At 42.4% G+C, this 18,248-nt stretch overlaps 1 protein-coding gene across 3 annotated transcripts; it reads left to right on the forward strand.

Moving 5' to 3' along the window:
* Window position 1: 1 nt before the first annotated feature.
* Window positions 2–18,180, forward strand: tbc1d5 (TBC1 domain family, member 5). Of its 3 annotated transcripts, XM_058047753.2 has the most exons (25): window positions 2–162; window positions 1,212–1,312; window positions 3,745–3,840; window positions 6,438–6,489; window positions 7,015–7,131; window positions 7,621–7,672; window positions 7,802–7,910; window positions 8,067–8,156; window positions 8,709–8,783; window positions 9,162–9,229; window positions 9,307–9,409; window positions 9,744–9,832; window positions 9,953–10,003; window positions 10,100–10,169; window positions 11,428–11,600; window positions 11,671–11,813; window positions 11,883–11,989; window positions 12,545–12,630; window positions 13,569–13,873; window positions 13,952–14,014; window positions 15,248–15,459; window positions 15,567–15,666; window positions 16,162–16,241; window positions 16,322–16,594; window positions 17,243–18,180. In XM_058047753.2, the coding sequence occupies exons 5-25, from the start codon at window positions 7,032–7,034 to the stop codon at window positions 17,525–17,527; spliced, it is 2,634 nt and encodes an 877-aa protein (XP_057903736.2). In that variant the 5' UTR covers window positions 2–162; window positions 1,212–1,312; window positions 3,745–3,840; window positions 6,438–6,489; window positions 7,015–7,031; the 3' UTR covers window positions 17,528–18,180. The 3 variants fall into 3 exon arrangements, with proteins under 3 accessions (XP_057903736.2, XP_057903737.2, XP_078648115.1); XM_078791989.1 differs by lacking the exon at window positions 1,212–1,312 and having other exon boundaries at window positions 10–162; window positions 3,743–3,840; XM_058047754.2 differs by lacking the exons at window positions 1,212–1,312; window positions 13,952–14,014.
* The last annotated feature ends 68 nt before the right edge of the window (window positions 18,181–18,248 follow it).

Below are 18,248 nucleotides of genomic sequence, written 5' to 3' on the forward strand. Positions count from 1 at the left end.
TAATCAGCTGGTCTGCTTCGTTTCCTGACTTGAGTGTCCCGCGACTGTTTACAAAAGCTTCGTGACTTCTTCCACAGCGTCAATGTGGAGTCTTGCGTGAACATAAAACAAACCTACCAGGAGCATGGTCGTGTCCGGGCCGTCGCACTTCCGCTAGGAACTGTGAGTATTTGCAGTGTGTGTGAGAGTTTTGTTGCTACTTGTCACGTAGCTTTTTTTGGCAGCGCGTTAGCAAGTTAGCCGAGTGTGGCGGAAGTAACGACGGGCCTTGCTAACGGCTGTGCTAGCATCACTTTAGTCTCAAGACTCCTGTCACCTTTAGTCTTATTTATACTTTCCTGACTTGTATTTTGCATTTATCCAAAATAATATAATATACGCATTCGTTGTGCCTCGCGGCATGCTAGCTATTAGCCTGCGTGTGTGTTATTAATTCCTGTCTATCGCCGCAATTCACTGCATGCAGAATATTCATTTATATTTTATAGCACCTGTGATTTTGAAGAATAAATTGTAGAATGTACGTTTAACCTCATACAATGACGTATGCATGTATCGTAAAGGTTGGCGATACTATAAATGTTGGTATCTGTCCGATACAAAGTGATTTTAATACACGGGAACAGCCATTTTTTGGGGGTGCTAAGTTATTTACGCCCATATTTTCGAAGCAATATATGTACATAAAATAAAAATTAAAATATAAAAACACTGATCGTTATAAAAATAAATATAGAAGAGAACCAAAAAAAATGAATGTTCTATGTTTTCCAAAGGACTGTGATCTACTTGTGGCGCAAAAGTCCTGTCAGTTGGTCAAAAACGAGGAACAGCAGCAGGCTTTGGTGCTCCAGCTTGGTTTTGCTCAATGAATCAATTGTACATAAAGATTTACCCGACTATAATTCCCTTAATGGGGACGCCACAGCAACAGTCAGGGGGCGCTGACCTGTGGCTTTTTATTAAACAGCGTAAATGTAACTTAAGTCACCTACGACTTAAAGATGATATTGAAATATATTAAAATGCTGAGCATATTGTGACCAAAATAAAATGTTTATACATTGATGTAATGTACTGCCTGTTAGCGTTTCGGCAGCTTAATAATGCAAATGCATTACTTACTAATATATAAGTAGCTTTATGTCCCCATGAGAAGTCATTTTGTAATTGAATCAGTCCCGATTGAGCAAGTTTATGATATTTTGCAGGGTTAAGGTCCTGCCTGCACTTGTTTTCATCCGCTTGTGGAGCATGTGACCGACCGAGAGCTCCTGCATGGGTTCTTTGCTCCGTGCGGAAGGACAGGCATGTGAGTTTATTTAGCTGGGCTCTTTGCCGTATACGGCCCCTCTCATGCTTGTTTTAATGACTCTCAAAGACGCCACTTGTTGACAAAGTATGTATGATTTTCTTGGGGGCGGGGGCAGGCCATTGCAGGGTTGTTCATGTCATCATTTTCCTTCTGTTCGTCCTTCAGTTAAACATTCAGTAGGATTGATTAAATTGGCTTCACCTTCAGGGGAATTTAGCCTCAGCGCCATAAGGCCGAAAAGCAAACTGAATCTTTTCCTTGCGTTTTGTACCATCAACATGAACATGGACACTGGCTCTTATCATATTGGACTGCCTGCTTGTTAAAGAGCAGGCAGACTTCTGAATTTGCCAACATCTGAGGTGAAAATCTCCCCCCTTTCTGAACCGTCAGCTGATCTCCGCTTCTGAAAGTTTCTCATGATGCCAAAGAATGTGATGTGATGCAGCTATAATCGAGTGGAAACACAAGGTTAGTTTTGGCCAGGAATATGACCGCTATGTGAGTATGTGAAAGGGTTTGAAAGTCGGCATTTCAGCAAGGTACAAGGCACAAATGCTCCCAAAGAACTTTTGGATCCCATCACACGTTGTGTGTTTCTTCTAGTTTGCCCACCCACACCTCTGATGATGATGCAGTGCCTCTACTCTACAGTTGAACCACATTAAATGACATTGTCATGATTTTCCTTACAACAGCTGTTGTATTGAAGCTCATTACCTCGAGTACAATGTATTGATTTGCTGGAAGATCTTCCATGATTTAGATCTCTCCAGGTGCATGATGCGCATGCTAATTTGCATCATGCAGTCTCATGGCCGCCTCAGGGAAAATGGAACAAATGCAGCGGAAGATAGAAAATTCTCTTCTCCCGCATGATGGTGTTTGTGTCAGCTGCACAAAACAGCACCTCGTCATCTCGTCACACTTTATTTTGGGAAAGATTGGACACACGCGAGCCTGTTGGGAGACATGCACCTGAAAATACCTTCTTGAAAGATTTTATTTTTGGCACAACCGCTGTACACTCAAATAAAAAGCTTATTGTTACATCACAAATCAAAATGAAGCATTATTGTCGTCTTCGGTTGCAGAGTTGTCCAAAGTCTGGCCCGTGATGGTTGTTTTACTGGCCCTCAGCACATTTTAAAAATATCACTCAACAAGAAAAAAAGCAACAATTGAAAAATGTCATTTTAGAAACATAATGTTGAAAAATTAAGGGGGGGACATATTATGCAAATTTTCAGGCCTTTTTAGTGAGTTATTGACTCCTATAGAGCAGCTACACATGATAACCACACAGAACACTTTCAAGATCTTCCAGTCTCTGTACCTCTTCCTGCAGTTTTCCTACCTCCCGCTGTGATTGGTCACACTCTACAATGCTACACAGACTTACACAAAATAAACAGTTTGGACACTGATAAATTGTTAGTTACAGCTCGCTCTTCTGACTCTTCAACACGACCAAGTAACGTTATAAAGTCGGGCTTAAGCAGCAGTTTGGTGGATAGTCCGGCTTCATATTGGCTCATGTTCACAGAACAGTCCTGTATGAAGCGCCGTTGACGGATGCCGTTAATTTTTTTTTCTCTTGCTGGCTGGGAATCAACAATGGCAACCACTTCTGCCTGATGCTTGCCTCTATAGGAAAGCTAGCTTTATAGGAAAGTTATCTTTGTTTGGGGCCGGTTGGGGCCAGGTCTGCAGCGTGTCGAAGGACATGGCCGCAAGGAAGTAAGGGTTGCATTGATGTCAGTGGAATCCAAAACTGCTTTCAGGCCTGACTTTCAAAATGCAAACCTTATTTCTACTTTGGTAGATCTGCTCACCAAATCATCCAATTCACTATAGTTGTATAATTGTACTCCTATCGAGAGGGAGGAACCAACTACCAGTAGCGCAGCCTTTGAGGATGCTTCCAAGGAAAACAGAGCCCATACATCATGCATACACAATTATTGCTATTTTGATGACGCGTGGAGCTGATTTATCAAGCAGCGCTCCATTCACATGGGTAATAGGTTTAAGAGATTCCTTTCTTGTCTTATTTCCACAATTAATAATGGGAAGAGGGAACATTAGGCTCAGTGGAAGCATGCTATTATTCTGTCGGGCCCTCTGTATTAGGCTAACCATTTTCATAAACGCGGATTAATCCCAAACCGGATAAAGACTGGAGGCACAATTAGTTAACCTAGATTGCATTTGTCTTTGGGAGAAAGTTGAACTTTTCTCTGAGCTTGTATCACGAGAGTTGGTTTTGTTTCACCCCATTTTTAACCGCGTATGATCAGATATTACTGTACACAGCATTCATTGGTGAAGCTGATACCGGAGTCTGGACGACAGTGAATCATTTGCATCGTTTTACATCACATTATCTTTGTGGCTTAAGATGATCTTTTGTGTTTTCCATTTCAGAGCTTCATCGCCATCTTCAACTCTGCAAGTTACTTGAACATCACCACCACCACCACCACCACCACCACCACCACTGTATTGGTGATGCAGTCACCCTGGTAAGGCAGAATAAAGCCCGACTCCTACCTTTTAATTGCAGCTGTTGCTGGGTTAAACGATTATTTCTGTAATCGATTAATGTAGAAAATAGTTTTTCGATGCATTGATTAATCCCTGAAGGTCCCTGATTAGTCCCTGAAAACATAAACCACAAACATATGTACAGGTTAATAAATATATATATTTCTATTTCTAAATGATCTGCCCATATAAATAAAGTATAATAACATGAATAATACCAATAGCAATAATAATAGTAGAAATAAAAGTAACGATAGTGTGTGTCTGTCAGTTAAAAAAAAAGTGTCAGCAAGACGCAAGTGTGTGAGGAGTGTGTTTTTGTGTTGGCCAATGCTCTGTGTGTGCAAGGCTGGAGCACAAGTTACGTGGTGCGGTTTGGATGAATGACGGGGAATTAGGAAAAAAAAGGAAATTAAAAAAAAGGCGTCTTCTCCTCAGAAGCAGCTCTCGGGTGCTTCCTCAATAGGTGCTGGTGCATCGCCGTCATGCTTTTGTGATATGCCATCTCAATTTTGCATAGGTCACAAACCACCGCATCATTAGACATAGACTTTCTTTATTGTCATTGCACAATAACACAGCAGTGAAATTGCCAACGAAATGTCGTTGCCTGGCTCCCGTATAATAAATAATAAATAATAAATAATAAATAATAAATAATAAATAATAAATAATAAATAATAAATAATAAATAATAAATAATAAATAATAAATAATAAATAATAAATAGGGACGGCACAACGGTCTAGTGGTTAGCGTGCAGACCTCGCAGCTAGGAGACCGGGGTTTGGTTCCGCCCTCGGCCATATCTGTGTGGAGTTTGCATGTTCTCCCCGTGCATGCGTGGGTTTTCTCCGGTACTCCGGTTTCCTCCCACATTCCAAAAACATGCTAGGTTAATTAGCAACTCCAAATTGTCCATAGGTATGAATGTGAGTGTGAATGGTTGTTTGTCTATATGTGCCCTGTGATTGGCTGGCGACCAGTCCAGGGTGTACCCCGCCTCTCGCCCGAAGACAGCTGGGATAGGCTCCAGCACCCCCGCGACCCTTGTGAGGAAAAAGCGGTATAAAATGAATGAATGAAATAATAAATAAATAATAAATAAATAGATAGATAGATAATGTGGATTACCTTTTGGCGTGACGTATTCCCATACTTTGGATACTATGTTGCGCGATCTTTTCTTCTGGCTTTTCTTGCTGCCGCCATGTTTTGATTCTGAGTTTGTGAACAAACGGGTCAAAATAACTAGTTCTTTTTTGCGAACGAATGAACAGCCCATAAAATACCCGTTCAGTCCGTTGGCCGTTTTGTTCATGACTGACACAGCACTAGTTTGTGAGCTGTTGAGAACGTAAACATGAGTGAACGGACTGACTTGACACGACTGACCGGGTCTATGCACAGGGGTAGATCACAGGCTAATGACCAATTGACCGAAATGAACGGCTATTTATACTGAATGAAGCGGAATGATCCTGTTCATTGAAATGAACGGTTTTGCCCTCCACTAATTCTGAGTGAAGGCGCATCGACATGCAGTTCTTCTGTCTATGTCATCGATGACGTCGACACGTCATCCCAGCCCTAATTGCAGCTAGGGTAGAACCTGGAGTTTGGAGATGTTATTATGAGGTACTGAACAGTTATGCATGAATGATGAATGATGGGGAAAAATCCCTCTAAACCAGGGGTCTCAAACTCAATTTACCTGGGGGCCACTGGAGCTAGGGTCTGGGCAAGGCTGGGCCGCATCAGGTTTTCCAAAAAAAACAAAAAAAAATGCATTTATTAAAAACAGAAAAATATACAAAGTTTTTCAGTGCTTAGGTTCCGATTTTCTACAATAAAAGCTCTGATAAAACATTCCACTGTTCTCAAATATCTTAATTTTTATTTTTCTGCACAAAATAAGATGAAAAATAAATAAACAAATCAAGAATAAAGAAACTCAATCAATCAGTAATAAATAAATATAATAATAATAAAACTGCAATAATAAAACCACATATAGTTGGCGGGTAGACAAATTATTTTTTTCAGATTAAAATTAACAAAGGATTATTAGAGCCCTGTAGACATGACAAAACACGACTATAGTCACATTTATACTTTTTTTATTTACAACATATTGCGCAACTGCAGGGTCTTGAGACACCTGCTAACTCGCAAACTAGAGAGCTAGCGACCTAAATGGTAGCCTTCAAGTTATTTCCTTTAAACTTAAATAGCCAAAAACTTACCACTTCCACACGGATAGGGGGGATAACTATTAACAGTTATTTAACCTTTAACATGAACATTAATCAAACGTAATATTTTTTTCTGGGTACATGATACCATACAGCATCCATATCAAACCTGCGCGGGCCGCACTAACATTAAACTTCCATATCAAGGCGGGGGCCTCAAACTAGTGTTCTGTGGGCCACATTTGGCCACGGGCCGCGTGTTTGAGAACCCTGCTCTAAACCAACAGGAGTGTATCGGATATCTTACTTCTGCAATGTAAGTAGCTTTTTGTCACAATGAAAGTAGTGTCATTACTGTTCCTTTTTCCCTTCCCTCGCAGACACATCCTCTTTTTCTGAGTCTTGGCTGAGGAGACAAATTAGGACGTGATTGTAAGTAGTGAAAACACAGTTTTAAGTTTGTATCTTTGTCACAGGGAAATCGACTAATGGCAGAAGTTTTTGTCCACACTCTGCTGGTCACTCAGCATTGTAGATAAGGCAGAGTCGTCTCTGATACAGAGTGTGTGGTCTTATCAATTGTTGCCTTTCACTAAACTACTGTCAGACGATAAGAAGGACATTAACTCATTCAGCACCAAAGTGAAAGTTGTGCTTTTCACAGAAAGCCTTTTCTAGTTGGGGGCTGATATTTTCCCAAAACCTACTTAATGTTCTACTGCCGAACCATCTTTGAACTATCACATTCATCAGTCAAGGGTTGAACTAAACACCATAGATCTCCATAAATGTTCATTCTTTGTCTTGCCAAGACAGAAATAAAAACAAATCATGAATCCTACAACCCCAGACAGCAAAAAAAAAAAAAAGCAAATTCAATCAAAACAGGCAGGAAACCACATTATGAGATGATAAAACTGTTCCACAAGCCTGAGTGATTTTGTGCCTCTGTCGCAGATTAGGCTGGCAGGGCCATGCAGCACCCTAACTTCGAGACCCCCCACCCGCTCCAGACGGACGAGCAGCAGGAGACGGGCTTTGACCCGCTCAGCAATTTCAACAAAAACCGCAGCAGTAGGTCATCTCTTTGTTCTTTTATGTATTTGAGCTGACTGTTAAGTCACAGAAGTGGCTGGTGTTGCCCAGAGGCTGAGGTTGGTTTTTTGTTGGGTTTTTTTTTATGTTTACATGAGGGACTAAATGTTAAGTCTGGCATGTTGCGGCACTGATGAATATTCATTCTGAGTGTCCCTGTGGAATGATACACTCATGTAATTAATGTTGATAGACAGCTTTCCGACTTGACTTCATGTTCACCTGCAGGCCAAATTAGACATATTACGCGCAATAAAGACAAATAAAGAGTACAGCTATGAAGGCTGTGTCATCACACCGCCTGCTAGTGTTTGTTTGTAGGCCGTGAGCAAGGAAGCATGTTTCCCTTTTTATGGAAGTTTTTTTCACGTATCTGCTTATTGCTGTAAAAATGATGAATCTTTATTTTAACGACCCTCGTCTGGTGTTGTTTATATCCCCCTCTTGTGGTCGTGTTTGTCTAAACAGGAGGCTCTCTTGACAGCGGCACTCAATCACCATCAACCTTCCTCTCATACAGGTGAGCATCCTCCAGTGTTTACCGTAAACCTCCAGCACCCCAGCCTCTCACTTTACTGCTGCTTGCCACTTTGGATGAATAATAGGCTGAGATCCTTATAAATCTCCTCGCCCTGCTTTCTCTGTGCAGGAAAGAATGGGATGACTTGTTTCTCAACAGTAATTACCTGGCGAGGATCCGGCAGGCAGGCATCAGCGGTCGACTGAGGAGCAGCCGCTTTCGGAGCGTATGCTGGAAGGTGACCGCCCAATGGATCAAGGAGTGTTATCGAGTTAAAGCAAAGTGTTTAGCAATTAGAAAAATCTTCATTAACTCGTTTAGCTCTGAAAGTGAGGAATGAACGGAAGGTTCTTGTAAGATAACGTGTACTTAAGTATGTTCTGGATGTCTGCAGTTGTATCTGGAGGCTCTCCCGGAGGACAAGAGTCAGTGGATCAACAAAACCAAAGAGCTCCGGGCCCAGTATGAGAAGATTAAAGAAACTGTGAGAGCTTTTCTTGGCATTTAGAGCACAATGGTTGCTGCCTGAGGCAGTAAAAGCCCCATGAGCACAAACCGGATAAATAATGAATTTAATCATTTCAGATTTCACACAAAAGCTTCTTGTTTTAACCAGAAATTCTGCCTTTTTATATCATTCTTTCATTTTTGACCGCTTATTCTCACGAGGGTCGCGGGGGGTGTTGGAGCCTATCCCAGCTCTCTTCGGGCGAGAGGCGGGATACACCCTGGACTGGTGGCCAGCCAATCACAGGGCACATATAGACAAACAACCATTCACACTCACATTCATACCTATGGACAATTTGGAGTCACCAATTAACCTAGCATGTTTTTGGAATGTGGGAGGAAACCAGAGTACCCGGAGAAAACCCACGCATGCAAACTCCACACAGAGATGGCCGAGGGTGGAATTGAACCTTTTATATCAATTCGACATATTTTACTCGTCCTGTGCCATAGAGTCACATACACATGATGAAGTAAATGCAGTCTGGTATTTTGTAATGACTACTACGTTTTTTTTTCCTTATAGCACATCACAAACCCTCGCAAGGCTGCGGGCCAGCAGGACTTGGTCGTCAACAACCCTTTGTCCCAAGACGAGGGGGTGAGTGAAGCACTATTTGGATGGCTCTTTGTCAAAACACGTGTATGCGCATTCATTCAGTCATTCGTTCATATTTGCGTAGAAAATATGACCTTAATACAGTCGATTCCCTTGAGACTGTTTAGCTGGTATAATTACAAACTATTTTAGAATCTCATTATTGATTCATTAGCAGTTTACTTATAGTAAGTCATTAGGAATCTAGTGGATCAGTGTTTAATTAGGTGGTTAATCAGTTGTTTAAAAATAGCTTGCAACTTGATATTTATTTATGATTTGCTATTTCACTCTTTTTAGTGTACTGGCACAGATTTTTAGGATAAAATGCAGAGTTATTGTATGTCACCATTTTTGCAATATTTCCTTTTCCCTGCACAGAGCTTGTGGAACAAGTTCTTCCAGGATAAAGAGCTGAAGGGGATGATCAAGCAAGACGTACTGAGAACGTATGCAAGGTTCCAGTTGTAACTATTTCCTAACCTTTGCACCCATTGATTTTCACCTGTATTTTTTTTCTATTCAGGTTTCCTGAGATTCGTTACTTCCAGGATGAGGATGTGCGGACCAAGTTGACGGACATTCTCTTCTGTTACGCCAGAGAAAATGAACAGTTGCTTTATAAGCAGGTACTGGGGGGGAAATAAAAATCACAAAAAGTAGATTTTGTGCCTGAAAACGTCCCATGTGTTCCGACAAAAGGAGCAGTATGCTTCTGTGATCTAATCATTACCCATGTCTGCAACCGGCACCAGCTAATGGATAGATGGCGAGCAAAGCATCTTTTTTACAAACTGGAAGTGACACATGGCCGGGCAGTGGCTAACAATATCTAAATTAAAGCTGTCACTACACATTACAAACCTCGTGCATCACTATTAAAGCAAGACTGACCACAAATGAACCATATTTTCATTGGAAAAACCGCCACACCCCTTGTGTGTCATCCTGTGTGTCCCGTAGGGGATGCATGAGCTGCTGGCGCCCATCGTGTTCGTGCTGCACTGCGACCACCAAGCCTTCCTACACGCCAGCGAGACGGCAAGCCCCAGGTCCTGTGAAATTGGACCATTCTATTCAGGATCGTTTATTGTCTTGTAACAGATAGTTGATCAGCATTGCTTCATGTGATGAAGCTTGGCATCTGCTGAATGTTGTTATTTCCCCCACAGTGAAGAGATGAAGTGTCTGTTGGACCCACTGTACCTAGAGCATGATGCCTAGTGAGTGTGCTTGGATTCACGTATGGACAATAACAAGTACAAAGTCTTTACCTGATAACTGACCTAACTTAAATGCCCATTCTTTACTCTTTTTAGTGCCCTGTTCTCTCAGCTGATGGAGACAGCAGAGCCGTGGTTCTCCTGCTATGAAAGAGAAGTGAGAAGGGTGAGTTGCCCGAGGACTAATTTGGTCTGCTGACCTCAGACCAGTGTAAAGCGATGTTTACACTTGCAGGCATATTGTATCATCACTCCTCTCTGCTGTTATTAATGTCCACCGCCACTTTACCTAGGAAGGAAAAAAAACATGACTCAAAATAATCCACCAAAGCACTTGGAACATACACGCTGTATTAATGATGCAGTCGTTCATACCCACACTATTTCATATAATCCCTATATATATATATATATATATATATATATATAAAATGCACCAGGACAGGTGCAAACGTGAAAGTGCTAAAGTGGACCCAAAGGACTCAACCTACGGCCTGAGGGCTATTTGTGGCCCCCTGCGGTTTTTTTATTGGCCCGCGGCACATTCTAAACTTATATTATTGGGAAAATCTGAAGTTTACAAGAATAATGCAAAATATTAAAGGCGACCTATGATGCTTTTTCCACTTTTCTGACTTATAAATGTAGTTCGAATGATATATATACTCGTGTTAAACCATGCCAAAGTTTCAGATAATGAGATTGGCGCTTTTTTTTAAGTGAGCCCTGAAAGAAGTTTGGGATGGATCAAAACGCTCAGTTTGAGAAGGCGTGGTAAAACAGTTCCTTTATGACGTCACAAAGGGACAGACTTTTTTTATGTGGTTCACAGTTAGGAAGCTCTTGTGATAAAGCACAGCAGCGTGGGCATGTCCAGACGCATGGAATAAATTATAATAGACCATTTTGGCAGGAAGCACAAATCAAAGGAAATATAGCTGGAATAGGTGCAGATTCTGGAAAACACCAAGGGTCGAACAATGAGCATAATAGGTCCTCTTTAAGAGGAAAAAAGTTGTAATTTTATCACAATAATGTCATTTTAGTAGCATATTTTTTTTAATATTGTGAGAAACTAACCACTAACAATGAAAGTTGTCATTTTTGGACAATTAGGTTATAAAAAAAGTTAAAATGTTATGTCAATAAAGTCAAACTATTATGCGAATGAAGTCATCATTCCGAGAAGATTTCTCAGAAGAAAGTTGAAATGGTTAAGGGAAAAATAAAACATCAGAAACTGAGAAAAACATATTTTACCACAAAGTCATCAAAATATCACAAAAAGTATATACAGTATATTTGGATGCAATAAATTATTTTCAGACCAATCAGATAATTTCCTGCGGCACACATGACATATCCCAATTTACTAATGTGTAGCAGCAACTAAGATGCCAGCTCATATGATGTTTTGCCCCCAGGGTAAAGAAGAAATGCTAAGCAGCATCCCTTTTGCACGGCCGCAGGACTTGGGGCCATCTGTTGCCATAGTAACCAAAGTCAATCGCATCCAAGATCAACTGGTGAAGAAGCATGACGTGGAGCTGCACATGCACCTCAACCGGCTGGAGATCGCCCCACAAATCTACGGCATGTCAGTACATACGGATGAACGCTCTCTCTGCACAACGTACATACATACATCTGTGTGTTGCTTCATTCAGACGCTGGGTGCGTTTGCTGTTCGGACGCGAGTTTCCCCTTCAGGACCTGCTGGTGGTTTGGGACGCTCTGTTTGCTGACAGCATCACCCTGGACCTGGTGGATTACGTCTTTGTGGCCATGCTGCTCTACATCCGAGATGCTCGTATGCTCCTCCCATACCTGAAATAAGCCACGTCTTTCTAGTCGTGTGTTCATCGTTGGTGTATTTCAGTGATCGCAAGTAACTTCCAGACGTGCCTGGGCCTGCTGATGCACTATCCTCCAATCGGGGACATCAACTCTCTGCTGCAGAAAGCTCTTTTCCTCCGCGACCCCAGAGTAAGAAACTATTTGAGCGTGTTTGCCACTGAAAATTGATTTCACGTTTCACGGTGATGTTATCGTTTGCAGACAGCGTTCACGCTTGTTGCACACTTTCGCACCGGTTCCCAGGAAACTGGAGTACGCTGGATTAAGCGTTTTGTCTCCGCTAATCTGCCCCAAGTTTAGAGAGCATTCATTCTTAGTTTAACAGCATGGAAATGTAACATTTCTGTTTGACCTTAGCCCCCCACCTGACTGACCCAAACACAAGCAGCTTTTCACACTCCACTCCACTCCTCTCCTGGGGTGAAGATCCTAAACACAGCTGATCCAAAGTGACAGTGATGATGACCCTGTCACATCATGTTCTGCATCACCGTTACACCTGGGGGGGGTGGAGGGGGCAGTCATCCTTTTATAATCGGAGTGAGATGACAGTGAAGAGATTTAATGCTCCAAAGCACAAACCTAGACATCTTGTTTACACAGTCATTTTACTTCATCTACACGTATGCGTGACGATAAAAATGACTCTCTCTCTCTCTCGCTCTCTCTCTCTCCTTCTTGGAGAATCATCCACGACCTGTCAACTACCAGTTCCAGCAGAACCTGGATTACTACAAAACCAGGGGAGCCGACCTGATGAATAAGACACGGTAAAATGAACACAAGTGAATTCTTTCATATTTGTGGCTTAGTTTAAGTTTTACAAATAAAAATAAATATGTTCAACTTGTGAGCAGGCGTAGACAATAACCACGTAGCTCACCGTGTTGCTTACTGACATCATTATTTAACGTTATTTAATCTTTCTAAACATAAGCAGTTCCGAGGGTGTGTGTGATAATGCACGGTCTTGACCCAAAAGTGGGTCGTGGACCGTTAAGGTTTGATTTTGAAGGGGATTTTTTTTTTTGATGATGCAGGGTGTCTTCTATTAATTATTAATATTATTATTATTAATTATTCGAGTGCTATTTGAAACTTGAAAGTGAATAGCACCGACAAAAGGTGCATTCACGGACATGGGGTCATTACATTTTTTATTTTAATTTTTTGGCAAATACCCGTGACCCACCAAATAAATGTAGAAAAAGTTCGGTCTAATGTTCAATCTTCAGTGCAATCATGCCGCACTTTTTTATTACGGTTAGCGCTGAGTTAGTCGATCTTAGGGTTCCCCATGTCAACAGACAGTAAACATGGTTGATACCGTCTTTATACAGCAACCTTTATACAGTCTTTTTCATTGTTCACTCCCACTATGTCGCCTCTCCTCCTCCGTATCTCCGCTGGGATCTCCGATTGCTCAATTCTAACAGCTGCTACCAAGTGTAAACAGTGGACGTAACAAGAACATCCATAGCTACACACTTGGTTAAGCGGTCAGTATGGCACAAAAAACAATAACAAAGTAATAAAAAAGCACTATTAAACACTAAAAACGCAGCAGAAGATGGCCTCTAATGTTTTAAATATGACTTGCTTTGATGTATTGGTCCTCTTTTGTGTTTTTTATCTTTGTTTAACAATAATAATGTTTAAAACAACTTGTTTATGTAAAATTTCCCCCCTTTTTTGTGACCAATCTAAGTTCCAGCACAAAAGCCGCTCCGCTAAACATGAACAAGGTGTCCAGCAGCCTGCTCAACTTCGGCAGGAAGCTCATCTCCCCAGCCATATCAGGAGCATCCAGCACAGTGACACCCATCAGCAGCGACGTGCACTCCTCGTCCTCTTCGTCCTCCTCGCCCACAATGACCACCGCGCCCGCTTTGCCACACCCCCTTGCTGAGCCTCCTCCATCAGTCCAAGCGCCACCTCCTCCTCAGAACCACACCCACTCGCAGCACTACCGCATGCTGAAATCTGAGAGCATGCCCGTCCATCTCGGCAAAGGTGAGAAGCAGCCTGTGCACCAAAGACAACACCTCGTACATGGTTGGAGGTTAGCTTGACTAGCATCGTGTATGTTAGATGCACTTTCAGGTGGAGCCTCTCAGGTCTCTCTCCCAGCGCAGACTCGCACTGACACGCAAGGTAAAACACTGCTGCTTGTGTGACAGTGGCCTCCATTCACAGCATGCAATTATGAGCTTTGACCAGCAGAGGGAGACACTCGCATGCTTTGGTTTTAGAATTGAGGCTAGAGGCTGTTACATGACAGTGTGCTTGCATTCTGCATGGATGAAAAATGCTCTTATCTTGCTCTCCATTCCGATGGATATCCATTTGTATATAAATGCAGGAACTAGCATGACTCAAAGGCATGACCTGCATGACTCCAGTCAGGTTGAGATCTCAGGCTTTATTTAGATTAAAGCCCAACCTTATAAAGAATATAACAGATGTCAAATCAATCTGATAGTTTTCATTCATTCATTTTCTACCGCTTTTCCTCACGAGGGTCGCGGGAGGTGCTGGAGCCTATCCCAGCTGTCTTCGGGCGAGAGGCGGGGTACACCCTGGACTGGTGGCCAGCCAATCACAGGGCACATATAGACAAACAACCATTCACACTCACATTCATACCTATGGACAATTTGGAGTCACCAATTAACCTAGCATGTTTTTGGAATGTGGGAGGAAACCGGAGTACCCGGACAAAAACCCACGCATGCACGGGGAGAACATGCAAACTCCACACAGAGCTGGCCGAAGGTGGAATTGAACCCTGGTCTCCTAGCTGTGAGGTCTGCGCGCTAACCACTAGACCGCCGTGCCGCCCTCTGATAGTTTTATCAGATAGAATTAATTTGGCTATTATAACTTCTGGACATAACTACTTTGAGATGCTAAGCATAATATAATGTTTTATTACCTTCATGGGAGTAGAAAACACATTCTAAACACATCAAAGTTCCACATCAATGCCAAATACAACCACAATCATTGAAACAAGGTATAAATTGAGCATGATTATCTTTTTAACTTTGACACTGCTCTTCTATTGGCTGTTATTAGTGTGAGAAAGTAAATAAATGTCTGGTTTGGTTTGTGTAATTTGATTATGTGCTGCCTAAATGACTTCTTGTTGCAGTTTCCAAATCTAATCTGAGGTGTTTTCAGCATGATTGCTGCCACTATCGCTCCTTGTCAAGCTGTATTAGAAGGGGTGTGAATCCTCACTATAATTTTGCCCTGATCGTTATCGCTTGTCGGCCACAAACTATCAGCGCATGCATCAAATGCTACTTATTTGTATCATTCACGTAGCTGTACAGTCTACTTTCTGTCCCTGATGGTTTGGTCTTCGTTTGTGTTCTCTCCCAGGCCAAAACTCCAAGACGGTCAGCTCCTCACCCAGCATCGACAGCCTCTCCACCGGGCGGGGTCAGTCCTGTTCCTCGCCGCCACCACCGCTGTCCAGAGGAGGAAGCGATGTCAGCGCCTCGTCGCCGCCCCTCTCGGCCACCAAGAAAGAGCCGTTCTTCCACATCACTCGCTCTCGCTCTCACAGCAAGACCATGTCCAGAAAGGAGACGGTGAGCCATTGGATGTACTCCCTTACTCTCATCCCTGACTTCGGTTGGTTGATTGTTTCAGGTTTTTCTGCCATCCTTTTCTCATTTCACCTTTTGATTTGTGGCAGGAGGAGGACTTGGAGGCCCAGGTGTCGTTCCTACAGGGTCAGATTAACGACTTGGAAGCTATGAGCAAATACTGTGCCAAGATGATGAACACTCACATTTGTAAGTCCAGCTATTTCTGCTTGACAAACATGGGACATATCATATTGACCGAATACAAGATGGTGTTTTTCCCACGAGAAAACAGTCATCTTATGTTCAGGGTCTCGAGGCCCAACAAAAACTGTCTCGAATGTTGTGCAAGTTAACAAGAGGAGGCACGATGAAGCCAATTTTAACGTCAACATTCTGCAATCATGTACACATTTTTTGTACTGGAGAGACATTTTCTCGGGTCAGGTTTCTGAAACGCCAGAGTGGAATTGAGTCCAGCCCCTCTCGAGGACTGGTTCAGTACAGGCTCCTTCCTCACCAGAGACGTGGCATTCCATGTACCAAGACCTAGCTTCTTCAGCCGAGGATTGGACCCACAACTCACTCTTGAAAATTAATTTGTCTAAGAAATATTATGTTTTGAAAACTGTTCTTAAAAAAGAGAGGTTGTCTTCTCTTATGGATCTTCTTATATTCCTATTTCCCAATTTTTTGTCTCCTCAGGTAAAATCCAGGAGGTGATCTTGCAAGAACACTTGGAAAAAGAGGATGAGGTCCTTGTTTCATTGGCAGGTCTCAAGCAGGTGAGTCATTAAAAATCTCTTGGCTCCCTGAACACCGACATCTTTCTCACTCACTGAACTGTACCTCCCCATCCTGCCAGATTAAGGACATCCTGAAGGGGGCGCTGCACTTCAACCAGAGCCAACTGGAGGCTGAGGAGAACGAGGAGATCAACATTGCTGACAACCACTACACCTCAGCTGCAGAACCCTCCCTTGGCACCGGCGTCCGACACGACAACCGCCGACCACAAGGTGGCGGTCGTGGGGACTGCGGGAGGAGGCGATGTCCTGATGGTGACAGGAGCGAGAGCGCTGAAGAGAAAGAAGAAGAAGAGGAGGAGGAGGAGGAGCGAATGATGACTCCACATGAGGTTCACTGGCTATGACACTACTGAATGAATCTCTTTGTATTAAATTCATAATGGAATCATTCAGTTTGACATTTTCATTTCATACAGTACATCCTCAACTCGTGGTTGCTCAAATAGATGCCAGGTACTTTTTGCAGTTGAGTAAATGAGCACTGCAGCCATGCTAGAAAGTTGATGTATTAATGAAAATTGCTCATAAAAAGCAATTTATTATTGATACTCTTAACCCTATAATGTGCCTCTTTCTGTTTTAAAAATGCACAATTGTGAAGACATACAGTATTGTACGTACAAAATGTGCAGTTACACAAGATTATATCTTGTCAAAGCATCTTCCTGCTGGAAAATGTTGGACTTGTGAGACAGTGCCCTCTGCTAGATTCATACATGCAAACAGCACCATCACACCACTTTCTATTAGTTACCATTAAACCAATTATTTACATTAGCAGAGAAAGTAAATTTGCAAATAGGAGGGAATTTACTGTATAAGTCTACTGTTATTGCATAGTCATAATTATTATATGGCATGCTTCCCAGAGAGGGAATTTTTTTTACCTCCCTCACAATCATCTCCATATACTACTTTATTATCTCACTTGATGACTCCACTAAAATAAAAATGGCAGGTCATACTCTACTCTGCAGGTGGCGTCTACCCTCGGCTCGGAGGCTAAGAACTGGGAAGACTACATCCTCGTGTCCCAGGAAGGATACCTGCAGGGCGCCGACGGAGGACGGTCCACTTCGGAGCGCACCCCTCCCATCAGACGAGGACGCGGCCTGGTGCGCATGGAGCCCGAGGGAGCGCCGGGGATCTTCAACGACCCCTTGATGGCCGCTGCCAGCGCCTCGGGTTCATCCAGCCCGGACGAGGGCTCCGTCAACAGCAAAGACTCTGACTTCACCATCGTCAATCCGAGCGATTTGTGAACAAGTGAGCCACCGACTCCTCTCTTTCTCTTCCTTTATTCCATCTAGACATATGAGGCTGCTATCCTTTAAGAGTTGCACATAAAAAGCCGTCTTTAATCACATAATATCTCCTCAGTACTGTTTAAGTCCATGTAGAATACTTAACCCAAATCCACTCCTGCCACTCATGTTTAGTTGCAATGAGAATGTAAATAGTATGACTTAAAAATGCAATTTATACATAGAGAACTCTACTCTGGATTAGTTTGATTCACTGTTTTCTGACTGCTATATACAGCAAGCTGTGTTGTTACTGTGTCCTAGCAGAGGATCTTTACTCCTCTGGTGTGGAAGTGGGATGATGACTTAACCAGTGCCTCTAAGCATTCATCTTAATTAACCAGACTGTGATCTTACTCTGTGTCTTTTATGCCTGTTTTTTAACCCTTCATCATCAGTTTCCAGTAGGATGATTAAATGATGGAGTGTCATCTTTTTTTTTTTTTTTATTGATCAGTTTTTCAATTGTGACATGAAACTTGGTGTCCTGTTGAAACCAAAGCAGTGCACACAAATAATGACCCCTCCCAAAATGCTCACTCAGCATAACTCACTGCAAACAAATAAAAACTGGCTACGCACTGAAGTCACTGTGTGTGCTTGGCAAGCAATTTAGTTTGAATCTTTGGAAACTACTTTTTTTTTTTTATTCCCTCTGAAAAGGATGTAGATGCTTTAT

Source organism: Doryrhamphus excisus, linkage group LG7 (genome assembly GCF_037039965.1).
Source record: "Doryrhamphus excisus strain RoL-2023G ecotype Guam linkage group LG7, RoL_Dexc_Guam_v1.1, whole genome shotgun sequence".
In the NCBI taxonomy this organism is placed as follows: domain Eukaryota; kingdom Metazoa; phylum Chordata; class Actinopteri; order Syngnathiformes; family Syngnathidae; genus Doryrhamphus; species Doryrhamphus excisus.

What these genes read in the sequence shown, in the direction of transcription:
- tbc1d5 (XM_058047753.2), top strand. Translation starts at nt 7,032, where the DNA reads ATGCAGCACCCTAACTTCGAGACCCCCCACCCGCTCCAGACGGACGAG. An exon ending in GCCCGTCCATCTCGGCAAAG is followed by an intron (nt 13,874 to 13,951) that starts GTGAGAAGCAGC and finishes CGTGTATGTTAG; the next exon opens with ATGCACTTTCAGGTGGAGCC. An exon ending in CCATGTCCAGAAAGGAGACG is followed by an intron (nt 15,460 to 15,566) that starts GTGAGCCATTGG and finishes GATTTGTGGCAG; the next exon opens with GAGGAGGACTTGGAGGCCCA.